This window comes from Actinia tenebrosa, unplaced genomic scaffold (assembly GCF_029948245.1).
Source record: "Actinia tenebrosa isolate PJP-AT-01 unplaced genomic scaffold, QUT_ActTen_1.0 PGA_scaffold6__47_contigs__length_16458017, whole genome shotgun sequence".
NCBI lineage: Eukaryota > Metazoa > Cnidaria > Anthozoa > Actiniaria > Actiniidae > Actinia > Actinia tenebrosa.
In genome coordinates, this window is record NW_028292583.1 from 1083611 (window position 1) to 1110349 (window position 26739).

Consider the following 26739-nt stretch of genomic DNA (forward strand, 5'->3'; position numbering starts at 1 on the left):
ACTTCAAATGAAAAAAAAGACTGTATCGGTCATGAATGGAATGACATGTTGACATTGCCATTGCCTAGCAACCCTTTTGCGGTTTAATAACTGCAACTAATTACAGGTTAGTTAATTGGTATGCTAAGTAAGCAAATATCCAGTCAAAAATTTACAGAATGACTTTTACTAAAGATAAAAAGAAGTGAGAAGCGGAACCGTTGCCTTACTCAATCCTCTTGAACTAAGGTGATAAATCACCTTATACTGGCTTGAGTTCTTATCCTATTCTTGGATAAAAATCAGTAAACTCGATCAGGACTGACAAGCTCGACGCCCATCGTACACAGGTATTATAGAGAGTTTCATTAGCAGGTGCAGATAATCGAGAAGAAAATTATTTTGTCGCGTGCGGAAAAATATCAAAACTCTGATTAGATTTTTTTAACATCGAAAACCCGAAAGAAAGAAAAATGAAGTTTGCGAAATAAATTAAGTTTATTACAACTGTACGGAACAAGGAAGGCCATGCAATAATAACTAACCTGACAACTGAAATACATGTGACTACAAGTGCTAAATTAGCTTCTTATTTTGAGCTACTACTGCGGATGTAGTGATTTTTATATCTTCAGTTCACTGTTGCCTGCTGTTGCTCAGTTTTTCTGTTATATTTATCGTTACAAAGTATTTTTCCTATGAGTGCTTGCAAGCATTGCATTGATGATAATTGTTTTACAGCTGGCACATTATTGTAATCATCAGTTTTGGGAATAATATTAAGCTTGCTGATCTATCGGTGGGTTTGTGTTTAATTATCAGCGGTGCCTTAAATGTTGACCTATTAAGAAAAACTGTGTTTCGAACCGTTCCGATTTATTAAATACTGGCTTTGCATTAAAAAATAAGTGCGATTCCGCAACATCATGAAGAGAAGAGCTAGCTACATATACTGTATTTTCTGTATTTTCGGTCTTGTGTCGCGTAAAACATATTTGTAAGTTAGGGAAAGAGTGGAATGACAAAAGAGAAGAGAAGGAAAGAGTATAGAAAAGAAAATAATAGAAGATAAGGGAAGAGAAGAAAAGGTGAGAAAAGGGAAGCGAAGTAAAGAGAAAATGAAAAACGAATAGTCAAGCAAGGAAGAGATAGGAGTGAAGGAGAAGAGAAGAATAACGGTCAGTAAAACGATCATAGAAGGAAAGCAAGTGAAGAGAAGAGAAGAATATCGGGCAGTAAAACGATCATAGAAGGAAAGCAAGTGAAGAGAAGAGAAGAATAACGGGCAGTAAAAAGATCATAGAAGGAAAGCAAGTGAAGAGAAGAGAAGAATATCGGGCAGTAAAACGATCATAGAAGGAAAGCAAGTGAAGAGAAGAGAAGAATAACGGGCAGTAAAAAGATCATAGAAGGAAAGCAAGTGAAGAGAAGAGAAGAATAACGGGCAGTAAAAAGATCATAGAAGGAAAGCAAGTGAAGAGAAGAGAAGAATAACGGGCAGCAAAAAGATCATAGAAGGAAAGCAAGTGAAGAGAAGAGAAGAATAACGGGCAGTAAAAAGATCATAGAAGGAAAGCAAGTGAAGAGAAGAGAAGAATAACGGGCAGTAAAAAGATCATAGAAGGAAAGCAAGTGAAGAGAAGAGAAGAATAACGGGCAGTAAAAAGATCATAGAAGGAAAGCAAGTGAAGAGAAGAGAAGAATAACGGGCAGTAAAACGACAGAAGGAAAGCAAGTGAAGAGAAGAGAAGAATAACGGGCAGTAAAAAGATCATAGAAGGAAAGCAAGTGAAGAGAAGAGAAGAATAACGGGCAGCAAAAAGATCATAGAAGGAAAGCAAGTGAAGAGAAGAGAAGAATAACGGGCAGTAAAAAGATCATAGAAGGAAAGCAAGTGAAGAGAAGAGAAGAATAACGGGCAGTAAAAAGATCATAGAAGGAAAGCAAGTGAAGAGAAGAGAAGAATAACGGGCAGTAAAAAGATCATAGAAGGAAAGCAAGTGAAGAGAAGAGAAGAATAACGGGCAGTAAAACGACAGAAGGAAAGCAAGTGAAGAGAAGAGAAAAACTTTATGACTATGACATCACAGTGATTATGACCGAATCGAATAATAAAAATGTTGACTGTCTCGTCAGCTATTGGTTGCAACGCACCTGCAGGCAGAACAGCATAGATACTTTTGAAAGTTGTCATCTTATAAAAACACTAATGGGCATACAAACATCCAATTATACATGAAATTAAATTATTCGTAGCAACCATATGGCATAAGAGCTCATCAAAAGCTTCATTTCATATATTTGTCCACTTTACATCCTACAAACATCCGATCAATCTCAAACGTACACAATGTCCTAATTAATTCCAAGATATTAACGCAAAGCTGTCATATGAAGGTATTAGATGTTCAGTCATATTGACAATTTATTGACACTAGCTGTACTTATGTACCAGGGTATTTGCATTCAGGATGCTTGATTTTAAGTGCGACAGCTAATTTTTACTTAAGTCGTGTATATATATATTAGTAGAGCACGAAGAAGGTTACTTCAAAGTGCGACAAGTGCTAGGTTGTAGCGCTAAATCGTAACATTTTTTCATGGGCATATTGCTGAGTATTTACGCTCTACTCTTTATATCATGTAAGCTTTTAAAACAGATTAATCTTACTGAACCTCAGCAAAAAACTCTTCCAATAAATCGTGTGTAATAAGCTTTTCGTATTCATGAGAGAGACGTCATTCACACATCTTTTCGTCACAGTAAGTCCATAAAGCCGGATCTCTCGCACGACGCTTGTGGACGGCATATGCGGATCGAGTTTTTTGCTGAGTGGCTCTATACTTTGCAACAAGAAGCTTGCTCGAAAGGTGTTCGTTTTCTAGGTATACTGACATGTTGTATTTTTCCACTTTTAGATCACGTCATGGTCTTGTACAAATACTTGATATACAAGTTATCACTACTCCTTGCTTTGTTACAAGCCTCGATAGTAGGGCAATATGCATATGCTGGAGGTAACTGCTAGTCAACCTTAAAATGAATGACAATTCTCATTCCTCAATCGTTCTTTTATATTTTTTTTCTATCATTCGTTCGCCTTTCTCATTTCAGACTACGTGTTACTTCTTTATTTAACGGTTGCGCATGAGAAGACACTTGAATATGGATACCACTCGAACAAAGAATCTTATTCTCAAGACCATGTGTCCTTCCCTAGAGTATCATTTCTTTGTTTAACGGTTGCGCATGAGAAGACACTTGAATATGGATACCACTCAAACAAAGAATCTTATTCTCAAGACCACGTGTCCTTCCCTAGAGTATCATTTCTTTGTTTAACGGTTGCGCATAAGAAGACACATGAATATGGATACCACTCAAACAAAGAAACTTATTCTTAAGACCACGTGTCATTCCCTAGAGTATCATTTCTTTGTTTAACGGTTGCGCATGAGAAGACACATGAATATGGATACCACTCAAACAAAGAATCTTATTCTCAAGACCATGCGTCATTCCCTAGAGTATCATTTCTTTGTTTAACGGTTGCTCATGAGAAGACACTTGAATATGGATACCACTCAAACAAAGAATCTTATTCTTAAGACCACATGCCATTCCCTAGAGAATCATTTCTTTGTTTAACGGTTGCGCATAAGAAGACACATGAATATGGATACCACTCAAACAAAGAATCTTATTCTCAAGACCACGTGTCCTTCCCTAGAGTATCAGTTCTTTGTTTAACGGTTGCGCATGAGAAGACACTTGAATATGGATACCACTCAAACAAAGAATCTTATTCTCAAGACCATGTGTCCTTCCCTAGAGTATCATTTCTTTGTTTAACGGTTGCGCATAAGAAGACACATGAATATTGGCACCACTCAAACAAAGAATCTTATTCTCAAGAGAATCAACACGTGGTATGAGATGGGAAAACATTACGCCCAAGTTAATAAGGTCTGTTATTCATCTTGTTTTACAGAGGTTTTTCTAGCAGGAGGTGCCACACCTAACCAAGGTGTTTTATGGGTACGGGATTCCATTCATGGTGTTCTGCGTGTCTACGTGGGTTACGAACAAAGCGAGAAGTTAATAGATAAACAAACAATAGTAGCCTGTAGGATGTTAGATCTTCCTGGTGAACCTCGGACTGTGCCATTTTCGACTATCAGACACAGGGAGAAAGTCTTTGTCGTCGAGCATTGCCATGGCAACGAGACGTCATTGTTCAACTGTTCGACGATTGTAGACAGGTAATAAAGACTGAAAAAAAACTTCAACTGTATTTAACGACAATGCTCGATATAATAACATGCATGATTTTGAAGATTTCTAAAATATGCTTATTAGGTTTGAAGTTCGTACGGCGTCTCAACTTCTATGGATGTCTCAGGGTTGTGACATTGCTTTTAATAACGTACCCGTCTACTAAACTTGTTCGTTTGACTTTTGTTAACAGCGAAACAAACCACAAAAGACAACTCAGAATCAACTGCGGACGACCTTCAGGTGATGATGTTTCCAACCCACTTGAATTTTCGTTCTTTTTTTTTTTTTTTTTTTATTCTTTTTCTTTTTCTTTTTCTTTTTCTTTTTCTTTTTCTTTCTCTTTCTTTCTTTCTTTCTTTTTTTTTTTCTGTGGCTAAAATAGACCGTTCGTCAACAGTTAACGTGGAGTTCTTAAAATCTACCAACCAATCAAGCGTCGGAAATGGCTCTTCGTCCCATTTGGCTCTCGATCATGACATAAACACTTGCTTTATTACTAAAGAGGTAAGTCATGATTACTACATAGGTTTCTTCTGTGATACGTTATGTCTCCATCTATGGCCTTTCATAGCAGATATCGATAGCACTAACTTTTTTTTTTTCGGAACTCTTTTTTTGCAGGAAGAGAATCCATGGATAGAACTAATACTAGAAAGGACAGTCTACATACATGAAATAACAATGATAACAAATAATGCTGTCCCAGCAGCAGTCAAGACGAGCAACAACAAAACAGGGCAATCTAGTTATTGCAGCGTCACCATGGATACAGGATATAAACAAACAGCCAAATGTAGCATTGAATTCAAGACAAATATCATCAGGATTGGTTTATCACAAGTCAATCGATCATTATCGCTGTGTTGGCTACAAGTAGCTGCTTTCGGTAACTGACATTTCTTCACCTGTAACAATGTGTTATTGTAATGAATATCTGCTTTGGATTTTCAGATCATGCTTATGTATATTTGTATACAATATATCATTTTCTCTCCTTTTTGCCGATGAGTTGCTCTTTTTTCCGCTCAATTTACGATTTTCTCGCTGTGTGTTTTCAGTTAAGATCTTATGCCTTTTCTTCTGAATGTCTTCAGTTTGTTCAAAATTTCTACCCCTCATTTATCAATAGCATTTTCTGGTTATACAATATATACTGAATTTTTGCTTAAATGTCCTACACCATCAGATTCTTCCATAAACGCACTTGGAATCACACACAGACATTGGATAATCCCTTCAAAGAACCATTCGGTCTTGAAGCTTAACGTCGAGGACACCCTGTCTAAAACAGACTTCTCAGTCATGACATCCTTTGATTTTCTGCGAGCAGAGGAAAAGGGTATCGTCAAACTACATGCATTAATGGGATACCTATTGGTAAGTTGTCATAGTAACAGTAAGATTGATAAGTTGTCATAGTAACAGTAAGATTAATAAGTTGTCATAGTAACAGTAAGATTAATCGGTTGTCATAGTAACAGTAAGATTAATCAGTTGTCATAGTAACAGTAAGATTCATAAGTTGTCATAGTAACAGTAAGATTAATCAGTTGTCATAGTAGCAGTAAGAATGATAAGTTGTCATAGTAACCGTAAATTGATAAGTTGTCATAGTAACAGTAAGATTGATAAGTTGTCATAGTAACCGTAAAATTGATAAGTTGTCATAGTTACAGTAATATTGATAAGTTGTCATAGTAACCGTAAATTGATAAGTTGTCATAGTAACCGTAAATTGATAAGTTGTCATAGTAACCGTAAATTGATATGTTGTCATAGTAACAGTAAGATTGATAAGTTGTCATAGTAACACTCTGGAGATACTAAGTTAATTAAATGCCAAATTTCGAAGGTAAATAAAGAAGTGTTTAATTACTGTTAATGTTTAAAGGTTTCGAAACAAGGGCGGTACATTGTTAGTGCAATGTTTAACAGTCAACATGAATTGTGGATAAGAATAGCCAAGGAACCAGGCCTTGACAGGAAGGGACTGGAGACGAGTTGGTCAGCAAGCTGGATTCTCGAGTACTAATCTTGGATGACGAATCGTGAGTAAGACTTTTCTATTCTCATTCATTTAGCCCTTTATTTATTAAAACATCCATCTACCCATCCATTCCCTCCATCTACCCATCCATTCCCTCCATCTACCCATCCATTCCCTCCATCTATCCATCCATTCCCTCCATCTACCCATCCATTCCCTCCATCTACCCATCCATTCCCTCTATCTACCCATCCATTCCCTCCATCTACCCATCCATTCCCTCCATCTACCCCGGCATCCATTCCCTCCATCTACCCCGGCATCCATTCCCTCCATCTACCCATCCATTCCCTCCATCTATCCATCCATTCCCTCCATCTACCCATCCATTCCATCCATCTATCCATCCATTCCCTCCATCTACCCATCCATCCATCCATCCATCCATCCATCCATTCCAGCCATCTATTCTTATTTTTTTATTGATTCTTTTTCGCTCCATCCACCCATTTAATTATTTCATGTCATACATCCATCTCGTCTATTCATTCATCATATCTAACTCTATCAAGCTCCAGTCTCACATCCATCCATTTTGCTGCGAACGCTGAAGAAACTATTTTGAGCATGCGCACATCCCACAAGTCGTTTGATCGACCACCGTGGACCTAGAAACCTGGCTAAAAGCAGAGTCTTGTCCTATTCATACATGGCAATTTCTGATTGGCTACCACAATGAAACATGTAATGAACAAATAAATTACCCATAATTCTGTGCTTCATTTCGTAGCAGGAACGCGGGCTTTTAGGATGCATCGATAGAAAAAACAATAGGCCCTTTGCAGTTAACGGTCACGTGTCTGTACTGGACTGCAAAATTTTTGTTTTTATATTAAATTGGTGATTCTTTTTAGCTACTTGTAAAGAACTGAATGAAAACATGTGTATCCAGTGTGTTACGAAATGTAGTTTTATTACGATCTCTCAAAACAGGTTGTAGAAAGTTTGTTTGCAGTCCAGTAAATTTCACCCATGGGAATCAAAATGTTCATTCATTTACTCTCAGTGAATTAATCAGCACGTGATTGAATAGCTGCAAAGGGCCTATTGATGGAAACGAGATGAATTACTAAAAAAATTGACTTTTAGATTAATGGGTTTTCGTTTCAGAATTCAAACCGTATTGAGTTTCAGCAAATGTCATTTGTATCACATCGAAACGTTGACATTAAAGGAAAAAGATTCATCCAACAGTTTTGCTTCTATGCTAATGAAATCCTCTGGTCAAGGCTGGCAAACTTTCTTCAAGGATCAAGTCTACTGGACACGACCTGGTAAATGGCACGACCATCCCATCCAACTTGAAGAAAGAGATGCTTCTCGATGTCTGATAGTATTTTATTCTACAACGATGATAGAGTCCTAAGATACAAATATATAAAATCTAAGCTAAATAATAGCACTTAAAGTAAATCATGTATAGATAAATGTGAAGTAAACGATTACACATATAATAAATGGAAAACTTACATAAATAAAGATATACTGGTGCTGAATAGTCTTGTATTATAGTTCTGTCCTAAAACGTAATCTTAACGTAAACAAGATGGCCGCTCCTACTGAGCCGGTCAGCGGTATCTAACTCGTGTCCAGGCCCTAGTGGCCAGTAGAGAACTCTTCATCCCCCCCAGTCCTGGAATCTCTGACTGGGCAGTCAGAATTACTGGACTCAGTTTCTAACCCAGGTGCCTGTCTCGGGTTCATAGCGCCGTGGTGTCCTTCTGTCACGTGTAGGGCGTATGTATGGAGGTGCCTGGGTCAACGGGTTTTCTGGGGGACTGACGTCTGGTTGTGGTCCCTCGGTGGCTGGTGGTTGGGGGAGTGTGGGGACGATGGGTTGAGGAACGTTTGGGGATGTGGCACATGGTTCATCTTGTGGTAGCTCACAGGTCTCTTCAAGTGGTCCCTTGTCTGTGGGTATCAGTATGTGCTCCTGCTCCTGGCTTCTTCCTAGGGACGGCGGCGGGGATACTGTCTGCTGCGGGACTGTCGGGTGGACTGGTGTGTAAGCTCTCAGGAATCGACGATTGCGCAGTGTCAGCCGTCCCGATCCATCTACTTTCACTCTGTATTGGTCGTTCTTCAGGGATTCAACTACAAGGCCAGATCGGTCCCACTTAGTTGGGTTTGGGCCATGCTGGTTTTGAAGGAAGACTCTGTCGCCAGGGGTTAGTGGGCGAAGTGGTCTCGAGTGGATTCTCAAGGACTCGGTTGTGCGGGACATCCTTGTGCGCAGGGCTTCTTCCTTCGCTATCCAAGCCTGACGCCATAGTGGTCGGACGTTGGGGTTTGAGAACTTTTCTAGTCGACTTACAAAGGTAAGTGAGTCTCGTAGTGGCCGACCAAAGATTATTTGTGCGGGTGATAAGTTGCAGTCGCGGTCGGGCGTGTTTCGCAGCTGTAGGATTGCACGCAAGAAGCGGTCTTGGTCGAGGTTCCCGGTTGGACCAGTGTTGGACATTAAAAGTCTCTTTGCTGCCTTAACAGCAACCTCCGCTCTCCCATTGGACTGGGGGAAGCTTACTGAGGACACGCGGTGTCGCACGTTCCAGGAGCGGAGGAAGTTTTGAGTGTTACCTGCTGTGAACTCTGGGCCACCATCACTCCCAAGTTCCTCTGGGACGCCGAACGTAGCGAAGAATCTGCGTAAATGATGGACCAGGCCTGCTGATCCTCCTAGATCGGTGCCAGCTGTTGAGCGTAGAACCTCTACCCAACCTGAGAGGCGGTCTCCGACGACAAGGTAGTGGCAACCCCCGTGGTCGAAGAAGTCTGCAAAGATCGCTTCGAAGGGGGTGGATGGTGGTGGCGAAGGTAGAGGGGGTGTGGCCGCTTGTGACGGGGCATTGCGGTTGCAGTCGGCACATCTTTCTCTGGTGTCCTGAATGTCCTTTGATAGCCCAGGCCAGTAGACGATGGCACGGGCACGCTGTTCCATCGTGGAGGCCCCTTGGTGGGCAGCGTGGAGGTGCTGGAGGATCCCTTGGCGTAGGGAGGAGGGAACAATGACGCGGTCGTTGTACAGCAGGACACCTTCTTGGATATAGATGGATTCGCTGATTGGGGAGAGATTGGTTAAGGTAGGGTCTTTGCTGTCTATATTGCCGTTTTGCTCGAGGAGACGGAGAGCGTGGCAGAGGGATTCATCTTTAGCTGTTTCCTGTGCTAGGAGGGACCACGATATTGCACTGAGGCCTTGAGCGTCTTCGCGGATTGTAGACATCAGCGCTGATTCTGCTAGGTCAGGTTTGCTTGGTTTACCGAGTGAGTAGTGGTTCTCGGAGCTCGATGGTGAGGGGTGTCTTGAAGTGGCGTCAGCGGCGTGGTTGGTTTTCCCGGGTCTGTGGACAATCTCGAAGCGCCACGGTAGGGTGCGCTGCTTTAGTCGGAACAGGCGGGAGTTCGATATTTCGTCTAGTGTGCGGTCACCGAAGATTTTTACTAGTGGCTTATGGTCGGTTACTATCACAAGGTTGTCACATCCTTGCGTAAAATATCGTGTTTGTTCGAGGCCCCAAGCGACAGCAAGTGCCTCACCTTCGACGGCTGCGTAACGCTGCTCTGCTGATGAAAGGAATCTTGAACCTGCTAGCGTGATTTTCCATCCCCCTGGGCAGCAGTCTGGTATACCGGAGGGGCAGTTGCAATGTTGCTGAAGCAGGAAGTAACCGATCCCGCGGTTGGACCAATCAGGCCGTAGGCAGGTGCGCCGTTGCATGTCAAAGATTTCAACACCTTCCCGGATGGCTTCTACGATGACTTCTTTGGACTGTTGAAATGCTGCCTCCAGGTCTTGGGACCATGTGAACTTACATCGAGGGCTGAGAAAAGGTTTGAATACGGCCATTGTGTCTCGCAACTGTGCGTAGTTCGCCACCTGGTTGACGAGGCCAAACCAGCTCCTGATGTCTGTCGTTGATTCTGGGGAGGGGAAGTCGCGGATGGCATCCAGGTACTTGGGGAGCGGTTCGATTGTTGCGTCCGATATCTGGAATCCCGCAAAGCTGACACTTTTCCCTGCAAATTGAAACTTATCTGGGTTGAGGACGATGCCGGACTGGCCGACTCTGGTCAGGAAGTCAATCGTTCTCCACCAATGTTGTTCCAGATCGGTGTCGTGGTGTATGGTGTCATCTACGCAACGTTCCTTTCGTTCAAACTCCGAGAGGATGGCACTGAAACGGCGATTGTATCCGTCTCCTGAGGACAGGAAGCCTTGCGGCGCCCTGGTGTATCGCCAGCGTCCAAATGGTGTGATAAACGTGGTGAAATGGCGATCTGATTCTCGCAGTGGGACGCTGTGATAACCGTTCCAGGCATCCGTGACCGTCTTCCACGTGTTCTTGGGGATGCGTCGCGCCAGGTGGAAGGGTGACTCAGTGGCGAAGGTTTCGCGTTGGCAGAACTTGTTAAGGGGTGATAGGTCCACAGTCCTGCGGGGTGAACCGTCGTGCTTCCGAGTGACCACCATGCGGTGGCACCAGGTCACCGGTTCCCCATACGGCACTCGCTCGACAACACCGAGTGCCTCGTCGCGGAGGAGGTCCTCGTAGACTTTCTGCTGCCAATGGACAGGTATGCTGGCTGGTTTGTGACATGCCTTTGGTGTGGCCTCTGGATCCACATGTATCTCAACTGGAGGTCCTGCCATGCAGGGCAATGCTCGATGAGGGCAAGTGTTGAAGGTTGAAGATGCGTATTGTTCGAGGAGCCAGGCTTTCATTCTTTCATTGTTTTCCGGGGTGCACGGAAATGGTAGCTCGTTGGGGCGTTGTGGTGGGGCTGTGCGCAGAGGGCATGAACACGTTGTGTCGTTGGCATTAGGTGGCGTAGTACAGCCATCGTTGATAAACCTACTGGCGTTGATGGATGAGGGTTGTTGTGGTTTATGGACGCTGTCGTGGACGTGTATGCCGTTGAGGGGTGTCTTTGTGTTCTCTCTGGTAGGGAAGTGCTCGCCCAGTAGGTCGAGGTTGAGCAGTGACTCGTAGGACAGGTACATGTCTCGCACGGAGCTGCTTACATACACCATCGAGCGGCAGGTTGTTTTGGCACCGTCTCGTGAGGCTGCTGTTAGTGTGGCAAAGAACGCACCCTCAATGGCGATAGGGGAGCGGTTGGCGGCTGAGAGGCCAAGACTGACTGGTCGCAAGTCATCACGGGAAAATCCACAGGCAGTGAACTCCTCTAGGGACCAGAGGTCTGATTGTGCGCCAGTATCTGCGATTGCAGATATTTTTGCCTCCTTGTTAAAGCAGTGGTTGTGAGATCGGTTGTTTGGTCCGTCAACGGTGATGGTGACGGACACTCTGGGGTGTTCTCTGAAACGAGCTCTTCTCCATTCGCCCTTGGAGAATATGTGATGCTCTAGTCTCGTTGATGGGGGCCTATGGATTGTACTATGTGTTATGGTCAGGTCCCGTTTATAGCGTTGAGAGTGCTGTCTTCTTCGGCGCCGATGACTGTTGTGGGTGCTGTGTACGCTGACTGTTGTGATTTGGGCGATAGGCTCAGATTCTAGTGCCTGGATGTTGGCGGGTTTTTGGCGTTGCTTTCGTCTTCGGGCCCTGTAGCAGTTTATGCACACTTGATGGGGCTTGGTGTTCCATCCTCGCGCTCCTTCTGTAAAGGTTTTGAAGGGACTCTTACAGTCGGGGCAAGTTGCCTCTTTGGCTTGATCTGGATGTGATGGGGCCGCAGAGGGTTGTGTTCTTCGTTGTTGCTGGAATGATGACATGCCAGAGAGGGTTGATGGTGGGAGTGCATTTCGGGCCATTTCTTTGTTTTCCACCAAGGCAATAACGTCGTTCACCGCTTTCTGCAGGATGTCTTTGGTCCCGAGTACCTCGCGACGTATGTCGGGGTCGTAAATGCCGTTGAGTAGGACGTCTCGGAGGATGTGGTCTGTATAGTTAACGGTTTTGCCGCACTCGCACCGTGTGCTGTAGGCACAGGTTTCGGCCTTTCCTCGCGCCCGAGCTGTGAAGGCACGGAATGCCTCGTCGCGTTCCTGATGTAATTGCAGCAACTCGGTGCGTATAACGCACGTGGCAACCGGGATGACGGCCAGTGAGCGCATAGCAGAGAGAAGATTTCCGAGGGATTCCGATGTTGCCTTGTGGTTGGCCTTTAGGATGCTATCTCCCAATGCAGGTCCAGCACACTGAAAGAGCTGAGATGGGGCTGAAGCATCGTCTATGCCAGAGCCAGAGCGAAATACTTCCCAACGGCGGACGAATACGTTCCATTCCTCTATTGAAATGCCGATGTCTACTTTCGGCCGATCTAGTTTCGGTCCTCTTGACGCTGGGGCCTGGAGCGTTGTGGCAGTGTCTCTGTGTGCTAGCCCATGGTTATTTAGTAGTGCAACGGCGACGGCGTCTGTGACATCCTGTGTCTTAAAGGTGCAGCTAGGAACAGAACATTCAACTACAACCATGACTCTATCATGAAGAAAGAGATGCTTCTCGATGTCTGATAGTATTTTATTCTACAACGATGATAGAGTCCTAAGATACAAATATATAAAATCTAAGCTAAATAATAGCACTTAAAGTAAATCATGTATAGATAAATGTGAAGTAAACGATTACACATATAATAAATGGAAAACTTACATAAATAAAGATATACTGGTGCTGAATAGTCTTGTATTATAGTTCTGTCCTAAAACGTAATCTTAACGTAAACAAGATGGCCGCTCCTACTGAGCCGGTCAGCGGTATCTAACTCGTGTCCAGGCCCTAGTGGCCAGTAGAGAACTCTTCACAACTAGATTCTATGCGACTTTTAAAGTGTACTTTGTGAAACGTGATTATAATATCTTGTTATTCACTACTACACATGGTAACTATGTTAAAAGTGACCATCCAACACGGAAATACAAAAGAAATGCCACAAATTCCATCGAGAAAAAGTGTGATTTCTTTTGTATTTTCATGTTAACCTCGCATTTAAGATAACTCGAGAAAGGTCCATGTAAAGGCAAAAGATATTTTTGTAGTTCGATAAACAGGATGCATGCTGGTCTAGCTTGGGTACAAACAACACCACATAAGGCATGATAAATAAAAAATGTTTGTACCGAAGCTATAGACCACAATATGACGGTTCTTAAATGACTGTTTATTTTTTTATCAGGTTATAGATATCTTCACTTTGAGGTACTCAATAATATCAGTAATCAGGTGGAGCGTGGTTCTCAAATCATCATTAAAGGTAACATTATTTGATATTATTAAACGTATTAAAGTATAGAATATATCGTTCATAAAGTGTCCTTTCTCTGACAGTTTCTTACAAGTTCTGTTGTTCTGGTTTGATATGCCCTTCTTGTCCTATATCGATTTATTTCCACGCATTTGGAGGTTCAGTGTTGGTCAATCAAAGTCTACACATGAACTGTCAAGAATATTACTCCACACATCCAACAGATGTCTATGTTAAGCCAGAAAACTACAGTGTTCAGGTAGGGGACTATTTCTTTCTTTCACCAATATTCGTTTTCTTAAGTGTTCAAAGAACACTGCTAATAACATTCTAGGGTACGGGACTGTGGAGCTACATTTGTGGACGGGAAGGAAAAAATCCACCATCTTGCTTCGTCAAATCTAGAAACTTATTTCTATTCATCACTAGTACGTGGGAAAGGCAATCTGAATCACCAGAATCGTAAACTTAGTCCTTTTTTTGAAATACAATTGATAGCTCATATCAGTACGATCTCTGTTTCAGATAAACTACTCATTTGTAGACGATTTCATTTCAACTCAACATCGAAGAACGATAATTAAATCTATTCAAGTTACAGGTAAAACAATATGTACTTACTTGAGTGTAAAATTGACACAGGTCATGTCATGGCATCTTAAGGTGTCCGTTAGTTTCTGCCGTAATTTTAGCCTTAATGCACCATGTCAAGGAAAGGAAAACGAATCAAATGGACAGAAAAGATGAACAGCGATGTTTTACAGTGCAAAATAAGAGCAAAAGAAATAATTTCGAATGATCAACCGCTCAACCAAAATGGCAGAAAGAAAGGCTATACTCTGGTAATGAAGGAGCTTTGGGAAGAATTGGGCTATGAAAACCTTGGTTTGACATGCCAGAATTTGAGAGACCAAGCATCAAGAATCGAAAAATCTCAAAACTCCACAAATATTACAACTTCAACACAGGAAAGACAAGAAATTGCGGGAATCATTGAAAATATTGAAGATGATGAGGGTGAATATGCGACTAGTCAACCAAGACCATCTACAAATTTGCATACTACAGCTTCAGAATCTCTTGAGACGCCTCATGACAATGGAAAAAACACCTCAAGCAAAATCCAGCCAAATTTACCTGATTTCAATGTCCTGCCCTCTCAGATTAAAGGAAAACACTGGGGAAACTTAACCTATGAACAATTCTGCAAGGACGTAACTGATATCTATGATGAAATTACGCTTTTCAAGAGAAATATTTTCAATGTTCCATCAGGAAAAGCAGGCAAAAGTTTTATAACTGAGCTGACGTACTGGATTAAGCAATTCAACGGTGTCTCAGATTTAAACTCCATTGCCTTAAAAGCCTTTATGATACTACCATCGCTGATTCTACAAAAGTATGGCAAGCCGAATGTAGCAATATTCAATTCAGCTCGTTTATTCAACGTTCAACCATATTTATTCAACGTTCAACCATATTTATTCAACGTTCAACCATATTTATTCAACGTTCAACCATATTTATTCAACGTTCAACCCCTTATTCAACGTTCAACCCCTTATTCAACGTTCAACCCCTTATTCAACGTTCAACCCCTTATTCAACGTTCAACCCCTTATTCAACGTTCAACCCCTTATTCAACGTTCAACCATATTTATTCAACGTTCAACCCCTTATTCAACGTTCAACCATATTTATTCAACGTTCAACCATATTCATTCAACGTTCAACCCCTTATTCAACGTTCAACCATATTTATTCAACGTTCAACCACCCCTCCCCAATCCCCTCCCCAAGGTTTACTCGTTCCCGGTTTCCTCTCGGCCCGACTACAACAGCCTCGGGCAGAGGGGAGCCTAGGAACAAGGTTGAAGGCGACCTGGCCTAAAACAGAGCCCAGTGGTCTAGAATATGGCGGATACCGATCAAAAAGTAGATCTTGAGAAAGAGGTTCCAAGATGTTTAATCTCTATTCTCGAGAAAACAAAGGAAATTAGTCAGCAGCCATTTGATAGAGAGATTGCCGAAGCACATAGTGTTGTACTTGACATGGCTGTTTGTTTGACCAGGACACTGTGTGATTGCTTCAGCGTGGATCCAAGTGATAGAAATGAACTCGAGTTGTTGTCAAAATATCTAACAGATGTGTTGAATTCTTGGTCACATTACATCAATATGGGATCTGTCACGCCTACAACTGTTGCTGGGCAAATGGCGGCCACCAAGACTTGCTCTCTAAAACCTGGTAGGCCTTCGTATGATATTTCTTGTGAAACCCTTGAAGAACTTCGTGCACTAGGATTCAGTTGGACCAAGATTGCAGAATATTTAGGCGTTTCAAGATGGACAATATACAGAAGAGTAGAAGAATTTCATTTACAAGATATGAAAGGCTTTAGTGACTTGTCTGACGAAATACTGGATGATATAGTTAAAACATATTTGTCAACTCATGGATCAGCCACTGGCCAGGGTTACGTTGCTGGCTACGTAAAGTCACTTGGCTACAGAATTCAAAGGCAAAGAATAAGAGAAAGTATGGCTAGAATGGATCCTAAAAACACTGTCTTGAGATGGGGTGCCTTGGTGTCTCGAAGAACTTATCAAGTGCCATGGCCAAACTCTCTATGGCATCTTGATGGGCACCATTCGTTGATTCGTTGGAAACTAGTAATTCATGGATGCATCGATGGATTTTCCAGAAGAATAATGTATTTAAGTTGCAATTCAAACAACCTTTCAGAAACTGTTCTTGAACTCTTTTTAAATGCAATTAATTCTGATGGTGATCTCTGGCCATCAAGAATCAGAGTGGATCAAGGTGTAGAGAATGTCCTTGTATGCGATGCCATGGTGAAAGCTAGAGGTGAAGGAAGAGGAAGTTTTATAGCAGGTCCCTCAACTCACAATCAGCGCATTGAAAGGTTGTGGCGAGATGTTTTCAGATGTGTTTGCCATCTGTATTACTACACCTTTTATGCCATGGAATCCACTGGAATACTCCAAGTAAATGAAGCTGTCCATCTTTTTGCTCTACACTTGGTATTTATCCCCAGAATAAATAAGGCAATGAATGAATTTATGAAGGCTTTTAATCACCACAGAGTACGTACAGAGAGAAACTGGTCCCCCATCCAGATGTGGACAAATGGAATGATGCATGCCAATAATCCATTAGCGCATGGATTGGTGGATGAAGAGCCAGATGATCTAGCCATGTATGGATACGATGCCCAAGGTCCATCAGGTTCCAGACAGGAAAATAATGTGATAGTTGAGCCAATAGATCTTGATAATGAAGAATTAATAAAGGCATACGTTTTGGATAGGATTGATCCACTGAAGGAATCAAGTGAACTGGGAGTAGACATATATTGTCAGGTTTTAAGTCTCACTCAAGAGATAATTGAAGAAATGAAATGAGTATGCTATGAATAAAGATTAAAGTCACGAACCCCATGATTTCGATATGAATCTAATGGACTTTATGATGTAGGAGACCCTTGTTCTATTGTTTTCTTATATATATTTGACATAGTAGTACACCATAGCAAGCCATATTGCTAGTCTCCATTAAAAATTTAGATTGTGATATTGAGTCTGAGAGCTTTAATTTTTCATACAACACAACCAAATTGATTCACCTGTAGTTTGTGAATTTATGCATAAAAAATAAAAAATTTCATAATTAACATCTCAGTAATCCAGGGTCTGCTGTAAGGAAGTTTTTTTTCTTCTAATTTCTCTTCTGTGTATTAATACTTTCATCCCCCCGAGTTCAGTTCCCCCTCCACCATCAACAAAAATCAATTTCTAAATAATATAATTTGATCATTAATTTTTTGGGTTCTGAACCTGTCATGAAAACTAAATACTCAGGAAGTGCCAAGACTGAATACAGGTTGTAAATTTTGGTCTTAATAAGCTGCAGGTTTAATACTAGAAATAATTGTAATAGTTTTCAACTGCATATTAAGTTGTTTTGAAATGCACATATGAATTGGTTGTAGAAAAGCCATGGCTTTAAATTGATCCTGGAATTGTTACTCTGCCTTGAATAACAAATTTTGATGTGTTTTAGAAATCACCCTTACACCCACCCTAGTTTCACATAATTTTCCTAAAAATGTAAAGCTGAAATCCTTAACAAAAAGGGGGTGCTAATTATTATTAATCCCATATCCCAACCAAAAACTGTTTATTCCAATCCCAGTTCAAATCCAACAATCTCGGCCAGTTTTACTCAATCCTCAATTTCATTTTCCTATTGTTCTTTGGTTCAAATATCCCAGTCCCATTACATGAAATCCCTTTTCCCAGGAGGCTCTAAGAAATGAAATCCCAGCTATTAGCAACCTAAGAATTGACATACCAGTAATTTCTTCAAAAATTAAAAGGAAATAACAAATAGATTTTTCAATAGCAATAATAGTTTCAATATAACAGTGCATCTTTTAGAGCTATGTATATCATAGTTAATTTTCTTTCATAAATATCTTCAACATTTTTAGAAAAATAAACAGTAACAACTTTTTGGTTTTAGCTTATATGTGGAAATTGTTTAAAGCAACACCAATATATCTCTTCGGAAAATTTAGAACACAAAAAATCAAACATTCAAGTTTACATTTCTGTGCTTTGCTTTTGGCAATCATATTAAAATATCAGAAGAAAATAAATTTCATCATTGTATTCTTGTCCTAGTTTTTTTCAATTGTGAATGAATCTCTTTAGGTTGTTCATGATTTATGTAACATTGAGGCAGGAGTTTCTTATACTCATGCCAGACCGAAATAAACATTAACAAAGGCACTGTCATATACATCAAAGAGCTCTTCTTCAGAAGGAAGAGGACAATCATGTGACCCAGTGGGTAAATACAATGTCTGGGTGCAAGTGTTTGAAGTAGGCACAAAAGCCCACTTGTTCTTACTAGTTGCAGTGGCGAAGCAGATGCTAGGTGGAATTGCAAAGCCCAGAACTGGCTCTTCTTCAGCACCAGTTGCGAATTGTAAGATATGTCCAATGGTGATGGCTGCCCTACGACCACTGGTAGCCTCTCGGACATACTTTAAGAATAACTCATAGACAGCCATTTCATACCTCTTTGCATTTGACCCTTCATCTGAGAAGGAAGGTGCAAGTAAGGAAATCAACTTTCTTCTTGTAAGATTATACGATTGAGAGGGTCGCATCAAGTGTACTAACTGTGGGACAGCCTTTGCAATTTGGTACAAGCCAATCTTTGCAAACCCCATACGTAGCTTAAGAATGCATATGCTGGGCTTGGGTTCTTGAAACAACTCTTGTAACATTGATTCATCCATAAATTTTGGTACTGGCCCATTTTGAAGCATGCTAAGAGCCATGATGATGCCAACCTTTATATAGTCATCAGAAAGCAGATTCCTCAATCCATTGTCAAAATATTTTTCTTTAATCTCTCTGAGGCATAAACGGAAGAATTCCTTTCTTGGCCCCCCATTATCATGTGCAACTTCACCATAAAAGGTTACTTGCAAAGTGAGCTGAAGGTTTTCAATCTCTTCAATTTCATCAAATGCAGTTTTTAACAAGTTTTGTCTGTTCACATCAATAAAGTTCACCTCTCCTTCCAAATTTGACTCAGTTTCAGTAGTATCAAGTGGTCGTCCCTTCACAATATATTTTTGTGCACATCTTAATACCTCAACTGGGTTAGTAGCCTTGTCTGCCTCACATGCTTTCAAGCATTCTTTCACTGCTGATTCAACATCATAGTTCCCACCCCATGCAGACTTAAGTAGGTCGCCGTCATCTTCCTCTTGTGGCTTTTGAGAAGGAACAAGGCTTTCATAATCCTCTACATTTTGGCCATGGTTATTTTCCCTGCCATCTTGAGTGACTGGTGCTGGTGTTTCCTGCCTTTCTTCACCTTCTACATTGGGTTCACGATTTCTTCCTTGAATATAATCATCAAGCAAGCATTCAAATCCATCCTTCAGGGTTATATAAATGCTTCCCTGGCCTGCAAGGAGTTTTACTTCTTTGAAGGAGAATTCACCAGCATTTACAGGCTTTGACAATTTTCTTCTAATTGCTTTTAAAAATTCCAAATCCTGTGGAGCCACAGTTGGAAACTTTATAACAACTGCCTCAGCCAAGCATGCTCGAATGTTTTGTTCATTCATGTTAGAGTTCAGAGTAACAATGCCTCTCAGTATGATGGCATCATCTTCTAAGAGCAATGAATCACTCTCATTGAGCTGCCCCCTGGAATTTACAAGAACAAACTCGAAAGTCTTTTCCATTGGTTTGGCCTTTTTTTGTGCAGATGAGGCAGAAGTACCTAATAAGCATAAGCAATAGTTAAAACTTCTGCATCTAATAAGCTAATCAAAATTAAACTGGCTTTGTTACAGCATCCTTTTTACAAAATCAATGATTCGCCTTAACATCAAACTTTTTGGCAAAAAAAATATGATAAGCCCTCAACAACAATATTTTTTTCCAACCATGTAATATAATAATTTAAAAAAAATCTTTTTGCTCATACCACCCCCCCCCCCCCTCCCCCTAAATATAATGGTCTATCCCTAATCAAAAGGATACCGACTGTAGAAAGGAATGCAGACTACAACGTTTATGTTTATTAGCACAGTAGCAAACGTCTCAGTGTGCATACCACACTTCGGTGAAATCCATAGTCATAGTACTATAAAACGACGCTTGAATCATATGGAGGGTCCGAGAGCAGGACATACTGCAGTATATATTATTTTTATTACGTTCGCGCAGCGCTACAAAATGGCAGCTTTTACCACGTGTAAGCCTGAGTCACGAAAACTACGATAGGTTTTGAACAATGGGATCTCCAAAGAAAAGTATAAACAATACCTGAAATGGCTCGCAGACGTTCTCGTCCATTTAAACGGGAATAAAGCCCTCTGTTTGTAGAGTTCTGGACCATAGATTGAGCTCTATTGACTGTTCTCCCGACCGAAGAAATAGCAGATTCCATTCTGCTAGAGAGACCAGTAGAAGTTGATGGATTCGAAGAACCATTCATCTGATTTAAGATCTTTCCTGCCTCGGTTAGGCATTTTGCCAGATCATCCAAGTATTTTTTATTGTTATTGTCCATTACTGCCCCAATCTCTATTATAACTATGCCCAAATCCAAACACGTGCGTAACCGATCAAATCTGACAACGTACGCGGTGTAACTGGGCTCTGTTTTAGGCCAGGTCGCCTTCAACCTTGTTCCTAGGCTCCCCTCTGCCCGAGGCTGTTGTAGTCGGGCCGAGAGGAAACCGGGAACGAGTAAACCTTGGGGAGGGGATTGGGGAGGGGTGGTTGAACGTTGAATGAATATGGTTGAACGTTGAATAAGGGGTTGAACGTTGAATAAGGGGTTGAACGTTGAATAAGGGGTTGAACGTTGAATAAGGGGTTGAACGTTGAATAAGGGGTTGAACGTTGAATAAGGGGTTGAACGTTGAATAAATATGGTTGAACGTTGAATAAATATGGTTGAACGTTGAATAAACGAGCTGAATTGAATATTGCTACATTCGGCTTGCCATACAAAAGCCCTCAGCGTCGTCAAAAAGCAAGGAGCATGTCGCGGCAATTGAAAGGAGACTGTCCTTGTGGAAAAACGGGGATCTATCAATCCTTATGAAAGAAATAAGATTCATTCAGAGCAGATTTAGCAAGTCAAAGAAAGCCAGATCAGTAGAGGATATCTCCAAAGTATTCGCCAAATTAGTCATGCAGGGAAAGTTGACAGCTGCTATAAAGATGCTGGATAAGGAGAGTTCATCTGGTCTCCTTACTCTAACGCCAGATGTCCTAGAGGAGCTAACAAAGAAACATCCACCAGCTGCTGGCGTGGAGAATGAATGCCTTTTGCATGGTCCGATCGACTTCATCCCTCCAAGTATTTTTGATTCAATCGATGAACAATTGATTTACAATTCTGCCATGCGAACAAGAGGCTCTGCTGGTCCTTCTGGGATGGATGCTCAATTGTATTGTAGAATTCTCTGCTCAAAGAGTTTCATCAATGAAGGAAAACATCTACGAGAAGAAATCGCTATCATGACCAGGAACTTGCTACGATTATCATATAGTCCCTCTCTTCTCGAGGGATATACATCGTGCAGGCTAATACCTCTTGATAAGAATCCTGGAATTCGACCAATTGGAGTGGGAGAAGTTCTTAGACGAATTATCGGGAAAGCAATTTCTGCGTTCTTTAAAGACGATATCAGAGAAGCAGCAGGCCCTCTGCAAGTCTGTGCAGGCTACACCGCTGGAGCGGAAGCAGCCATTCATGCCATGAGTGACATCTTTTCCGAAGAAGAAACGGATGGGGTTCTACTGGTAGATGCAAACAACGCTTTCAACATGATGAATAGAAATGTTGCTATGCATAACATTCAGATCACGTGCCAAGAAATATCATTGTACATAATAAACACCTATAGAAGCCCCTCAAGACTCTTCATAACTGGAGGTGGTGAGATCCTATCGCAAGAAGGTACAACACAAGGGGACCCTTTGGCCATGCTTTGGTATGCAATCAACACCTCTCTGATGATAAGCAATTTAAGATCAAGCTTCCCGACAGTCAAACAAGTCTGGTTTGCAGATGATTCTACAGGAGCAGGAAATCTCGATACACTCTCTGCTTGGTACAAACACCTTAGTAAGGAAGGAATAAAATATGGATACCACGTGAATGGATCAAAGAGCTGGCTAATTCTAAAGAACCACGAATTATCCTCAGCAGCTGAACGAGCTTTCGGGGACGGTGTGAACATTTCCACAGAAGGTAAACGTCATCTAGGAGCTGTGATTGGATCTCTAAGTTACAAGGAGCAATTTTGCACTGAAAAGGTTGCAAAATGGAAGGAAGAACTTGAGGCTCTCTCTGAAATCGCCAAAAGTCAACCACAGGCAGCCTTTGTTGCCTTTACGAAAGGCTTCAAATCAAAGTTCACTTTCTGCATGCGTACAATTGAATCCTTTGAAGACTTTGTGAATCCTATTCAAGAGGTACTTCATGAGGTTTTCCTACCTACCCTTTTTGGTCAAGAGGAGCCCCTAACTGATTCACTGCACGAAGTTGTCACGTTAACTCCAAATCAGGGTGGTTTGGGCATTCCTTGCTTAAAAGAAGATTCGCCTCAACAATTCGCAGCATCGAAGTTAATAACATCTAGACACACCGAGTCTATAAAAGATCAAAATTTAACACCTTTGGAGGACTCAGAGGATCTCAAGAGTCAATATCGCAGTTTGAAAGCAATTATGACAAAGTCGAAAATCGAGCGCATCGACGGTATGATGAATCCAGAAATGGCAACTTACATCGATCAAGCAAGAGATAAAGGTGCAAGTTCCTGGTTAAACACTATTCCTTATGACAACCAAGGCCTAACCCTCAACAAGCAAGAATTTAGAGATGCCTTGCGCTTACGATATAACATGCCCCTAAGTGATCTACCTTTGAATTGTCCATGTGGCTCGTCTTTCGACGTCAATCACGCGTTATCCTGCAAGAAAGGAGGCTTCATTGCCCAAAGACATGACAATGTTCGCGACTTTTTAACCACTCTCTTGAGCAAAGTCTGCCATAACGTCCAAGCCGAGCCTCGGCTGATTCCACTGAATGGAGAACGGTTTAACCTAAAATCCACGACTACAAGCGAAGATGCACGCCTGGATATCAAAGCGGGGGCATTCTGGCAATGAGGAGTGACAGCATTTTTTGACGTACGAGTGTCGCATGTCAACTCCAAGTGCAACCAGAAGAAAACCACCTCATCAATATTCAACGAACAAGAGCAAGAAAAGAAAAGAAAATATCAACAGAGAGTTCTGGAAGTGGAAATGGGTTCATTTACACCGCTTATCTTTGGGACCAATGGTGGTATGGGCAAGGAAAGCCAAATTTTCCTAAAAACTCTAGCGGATAAACTGGCGAACAAAACTGGACAAAGCTATTCTGACACAATAACATATATTAGAACAAAGTTGTCGTTTGAGATTTTGAAAGCTGTAATTACATGCATTAGAGGCTCCCGCACTCCTTTTTATAAGAACAACGAAAGTGACTTTCTATTGGACTTTAGCATTAATACTAACCTTGCCGATATTAGATAATTTTAGACTTTTTTATAATGCTTGTTTTTCATTTTGTTTTTTTCTAGTTTTTTGTAAATAGTAACTTTTTCTCTTTAAATTTTCACAAAGTACATAATGTAAATATTCTTTATTATTATTATTATTTTTTTTAATGATTTACAAACTTATTATTATTATTACATTATTGTTATTAAAATTTTTTGTGTATATGTACTTACCATAAGGGCGCGCAGTGGCAAGACATTTCATACAATTCTATAGCTCTACAGGGCGCATCCTACTGATGATTATTTGTCACTTTGTGCGTCATTTATTTACCTTTCACGTAACAGCATCCAAGATTTACAGCTGCAACTTTGATGACGGTCTGTGTAAAGGTTGGAAACATTTTCCATATCCCTGGAACAACACCAACGATAATTCAACGGCATTAGGAATATCTAAAAGTAAGTTGAAGTGGGGAGAGGTGTAACTAGGGGTACCAGGGTACATGTTATTTTTCCCTCAACCTTTACTTTGGCAGTTTCTTTATATTTTTATGGAAGGAGAAGGAAGGATATGGAATATTGAGGTACGAGAAGAGCGAGAGCGAGAAGGGGGAGACGGAGGGAAGTAGAATAAGGAAGGCGTGAATGACCGATAACCACTTTCATCCTTAGGTAGTGGCGGAGTTGACTTTCCGTTTCCAGGTAACTATTCCCTAGAATCACCATGGTTACCTTGGAAATCAGTCTACAGTCGCATCAGTTTTTGTGTAGAGTTTTCATACCTTCTTCGCACCAATACAACATCAAGCATCGAGGTTCACATTGTCACAAGAACCAATAATAGCCAGTTATTATGGTCCGTGTCAGGCTTTCAAGGGGATGTCTGGGCACGAGCCGGGATACCTGTGTCAACATGGGAAGCTTATAAGGTGAGCTGAGTTCTACGTTACCAAATGATTATGTTTGCACTACACGTTAAATATCATTGAGATGGTCGAGCGCAGCAAATGATTTTCAAATACAAGCGCGGAGATTGGATAATGCTATCAGTATTTCGAGATTATTCATTGGTTCGAAAGTATAGCCAATAGTTGTGGATGTTATTCCGTAGATTGTCTTCAAGGGAAGGTCGGTACTGAACGATAGTATTGGAGTAGCCATAAAACAGTTCGATGTGAACACAGAAGAATGTAGGCTTCATCCTTATTACGGAGCACCAGGTACGTACAGTTTCTTAGACTAAATGTCTTTGTCTATGATCAATTAAAAATGTTGCAAGGAAGAAAAACGTTGAACTGAAACACGTGACAGCGGTGAGTTACGACGCGTCGTCCATCACTGCAAAATGAAGTCGGTGCCGTATAGTGCAGTTTTCGTATGACTGTGAAAAATTCACGGCACGAACACGGCCATGACACGGCAAGGGATACGCCAGACCAATCACATTGCACGAGAATTTACTCTCCATCCAATCAAATACCCGGAACACGGTTTAACCACGGCGCGGACACGGTCACGCCAAGATCAAGGCACTTTTAGACCAATCATATTGCACGTGGGAAAAAATCTGCCTATTAAAATTCGAGAAAGTATCACGGTCACGGCACGGCACGTCACGCTTACGGCACTGAGCTTTTCACAGTCATACGAAAACTGCTCTATGCGTGCCTTACCGTGTCCGTGATGTTTTCTAGAATTTTGATTGGCGGATTTTTCCCGCGCAAAGTGATTGGTCTGGCAGTACCGTAACATTGGCGGATTTGATTGGATAAAGAGTAAATTCTCAGGCAATTAATGCGATTGGTACGCCTTGCCGTGTTACGACGGTGTTCGTGCTGTGAGCTTTTCACGGTAATACAAAATCTTCCGTAAAATACCTTGGACTACACGTCTGCAATATTGCCCTGTTCTGATACGTGCGACATATACTACTAAATCCCTGTTGTAAACAACTTAACGCAAAAATATCCCCAATGGTTTTTTGGGTAAGAAGTATTAAAGAGGGATGGAAAATAGTGCACTAACGTCCAAAATCATTCAAACCTTTAATCAGTTTTTCAGTTAATTTTCCGTGAAAACTGATTCTATTTTTGTTTCTTATAAATAATCTGTAGGATATAAATATTCCTAGATAGAGATTATGGTCCTTGTTTTGCAGGATATTCATGCAAGGCTAGTGAATTCAGGTGTTCTAATGGACAGTGCGTGAGCAAGACCTTCCAGTGTAATGGACTCATAGATGGATGTCTTGATGGATCTGACGAGGATCAATGTGACTGTCCTACTGGGTATTTTAGATGCTCTCATCAAAAATGTATTAAAGCTGATAGGTTGTGTGATGGAGTACGAGACTGTCCGGACGGCATGGATGAACGACGCTGTGGTTAGTATGATGATTTACAATATTACAAGATTTCTGTCTGTCTGTCTTTTGTACAATAAACGGTCTTCCTGCAGGTCTGTCTGTCTGTACACCAAGGGGTCTGTCTGAAGGGCTGTCTGTCTGTCTGTACTCTGTCCCTACAGCTAGCAGTCTGTCTGTCTGTCTATTAAGTTAACCAGCTCATATTGATCGTTTCAGATAAGGGGTGTCCTGACATTCAGTGTTTTGATGGACCATGTTCAACTAAGCCTTGTAACTCCAAGACACCTGGCTGCCAAGATAATTCTCATCAATTCACCTCCTGCAGTAAGTTTTGTTTCATTCCTTCTAAACCATTACAATATCTATAACCACTATAATGTCTTGGTTATTGATCTAGGGTACTGTTCATCTGATGCGCAGAGCTGTACGAATCTGTCCTCCAGTGATATACGTTGCCAGGGTTTAAGAGGTAATGTCATGCGCACACATATATCTAACCAAGTACTCATGTTTCAATCCAGACTTACCGCTGACATGATCCTTTTCTTGTCTTGATCTTTACGATGTTTTTCTATAGGGCTTTGTGGTTTTGAAAATGGGCCTTGCAAGCTTCAAAAATACCCAAATAACTCACTTGAATGGAGGTTCTTCTCCCCGGCGCTGACCCAAGTACCACATAGTTACCCACACTTCGACCACACTACAATGACTGAAAAAGGTACTTTACATCTAACA

At 41.3% G+C, this 26739-nt stretch overlaps 7 protein-coding genes across 9 annotated transcripts in view; 5 read left to right on the forward strand and 2 right to left on the reverse strand.

Moving 5' to 3' along the window:
- The first annotated feature begins 139 nt into the window (after nt 1-139).
- Nucleotides 140-7801, forward strand: LOC116301838 (uncharacterized). 2 transcript variants are annotated; one of them, XM_089038995.1, is made up of 9 exons: nt 140-329; nt 2899-2997; nt 3972-4242; nt 4449-4498; nt 4656-4762; nt 4880-5144; nt 5445-5635; nt 6150-6306; nt 7416-7801. In XM_089038995.1, the coding sequence occupies exons 2-8, from the start codon at nt 2907-2909 to the stop codon at nt 6288-6290; spliced, it is 1116 nt and encodes a 371-aa protein (XP_088895121.1). In that variant the 5' UTR covers nt 140-329; nt 2899-2906; the 3' UTR covers nt 6291-6306; nt 7416-7801. The 2 variants fall into 2 exon arrangements, with proteins under 2 accessions (XP_088895121.1, XP_088895120.1); XM_089038994.1 differs by lacking the exons at nt 140-329; nt 2899-2997 and having other exon boundaries at nt 3682-4242.
- On the reverse strand, nt 7623-13080 carry LOC148905785 (uncharacterized). 2 transcript variants are annotated; one of them, XR_016121531.1, is made up of 2 exons: nt 7776-13080; nt 7623-7667 (listed from the first exon to the last, which is right to left on the reverse strand). XR_016121531.1 is itself a non-coding variant. In XM_089038989.1 (2 exons), the coding sequence occupies exon 2, from the start codon at nt 12742-12744 to the stop codon at nt 7975-7977; it is 4770 nt and encodes a 1589-aa protein (XP_088895115.1). In that variant the 5' UTR covers nt 12745-12814; nt 12923-13080; the 3' UTR covers nt 7623-7974. The 2 variants fall into 2 exon arrangements, 1 of the variants encoding a protein (XP_088895115.1); XM_089038989.1 differs by having other exon boundaries at nt 7623-12814; nt 12923-13080.
- A 2-nt stretch (nt 13081-13082) lies between these two features.
- The window catches only part of LOC116292361 (uncharacterized), a 42429-nt gene continuing 28772 nt past the window's right edge, over nt 13083-26739 (forward strand). Inside the window, exons 1-11 of the mRNA XM_089038990.1 lie at nt 13083-13151; nt 13446-13523; nt 13598-13773; nt 14040-14115; nt 23985-24098; nt 24312-24568; nt 24751-24859; nt 25798-26022; nt 26221-26328; nt 26402-26473; nt 26582-26722. Of these exons, the coding sequence (XP_088895116.1) occupies nt 13702-13773; nt 14040-14115; nt 23985-24098; nt 24312-24568; nt 24751-24859; nt 25798-26022; nt 26221-26328; nt 26402-26473; nt 26582-26722 (1174 nt within the window). The 5' untranslated portion in view covers nt 13083-13151; nt 13446-13523; nt 13598-13701. The remainder of the gene's footprint in view (nt 13152-13445; nt 13524-13597; nt 13774-14039; nt 14116-23984; nt 24099-24311; nt 24569-24750; nt 24860-25797; nt 26023-26220; nt 26329-26401; nt 26474-26581; nt 26723-26739) is intronic.
- LOC148905786 (uncharacterized) lies at nt 14122-15426 on the forward strand. Its single transcript, XM_089038837.1, has 2 exons — nt 14122-15004; nt 15412-15426. The coding sequence occupies exons 1-2, from the start codon at nt 14219-14221 to the stop codon at nt 15424-15426; spliced, it is 801 nt and encodes a 266-aa protein (XP_088894963.1). The 5' UTR covers nt 14122-14218.
- Nucleotides 15309-17110, forward strand: LOC148905787 (uncharacterized). The gene has a single exon (XM_089038993.1). It carries the CDS (start codon nt 15430-15432, stop codon nt 16939-16941), a length of 1512 nt encoding a protein of 503 aa, XP_088895119.1. The 5' UTR covers nt 15309-15429; the 3' UTR covers nt 16942-17110.
- On the reverse strand, nt 17428-20846 carry LOC148905788 (uncharacterized). Its single transcript, XM_089038992.1, has 2 exons — nt 20395-20846; nt 17428-19846 (listed from the first exon to the last, which is right to left on the reverse strand). The coding sequence occupies exons 1-2, from the start codon at nt 20639-20641 to the stop codon at nt 18297-18299; spliced, it is 1797 nt and encodes a 598-aa protein (XP_088895118.1). The 5' UTR covers nt 20642-20846; the 3' UTR covers nt 17428-18296.
- Nucleotides 21093-23617, forward strand: LOC148905789 (uncharacterized). Its single transcript, XM_089038991.1, has one exon. The coding sequence runs from the start codon at nt 21178-21180 to the stop codon at nt 23257-23259; it is 2082 nt and encodes a 693-aa protein (XP_088895117.1). The 5' UTR covers nt 21093-21177; the 3' UTR covers nt 23260-23617.

Excerpts from the sequence above, each read along its gene's own strand:
- LOC116301838 (XM_089038994.1), top strand. The coding sequence starts at position 3,854 with ATGAATATTGGCACCACTCAAACAAAGAATCTTATTCTCAAGAGAATC. Across the intron at positions 4,243-4,448 it reads TGTTCGACGATTGTAGACAG|CGAAACAAACCACAAAAGAC; the intron begins GTAATAAAGACT and ends TTTTGTTAACAG. Across the intron at positions 4,499-4,655 it reads CAACTGCGGACGACCTTCAG|TTAACGTGGAGTTCTTAAAA; the intron begins GTGATGATGTTT and ends GTTCGTCAACAG.
- LOC148905785 (XM_089038989.1), bottom strand. The coding sequence starts at position 12,744 with ATGGTTGTAGTTGAATGTTCTGTTCCTAGCTGCACCTTTAAGACACAG.
- LOC148905786 (XM_089038837.1), top strand. The coding sequence starts at position 14,219 with ATGTCAAGGAAAGGAAAACGAATCAAATGGACAGAAAAGATGAACAGC.
- LOC148905787 (XM_089038993.1), top strand. The coding sequence starts at position 15,430 with ATGGCGGATACCGATCAAAAAGTAGATCTTGAGAAAGAGGTTCCAAGA.
- LOC148905788 (XM_089038992.1), bottom strand. The coding sequence starts at position 20,641 with ATGGACAATAACAATAAAAAATACTTGGATGATCTGGCAAAATGCCTA. Across the intron at positions 19,847-20,394 it reads ACGTCTGCGAGCCATTTCAG|GTACTTCTGCCTCATCTGCA; the intron begins GTATTGTTTATA and ends TATGCTTATTAG.
- LOC148905789 (XM_089038991.1), top strand. The coding sequence starts at position 21,178 with ATGAAAGAAATAAGATTCATTCAGAGCAGATTTAGCAAGTCAAAGAAA.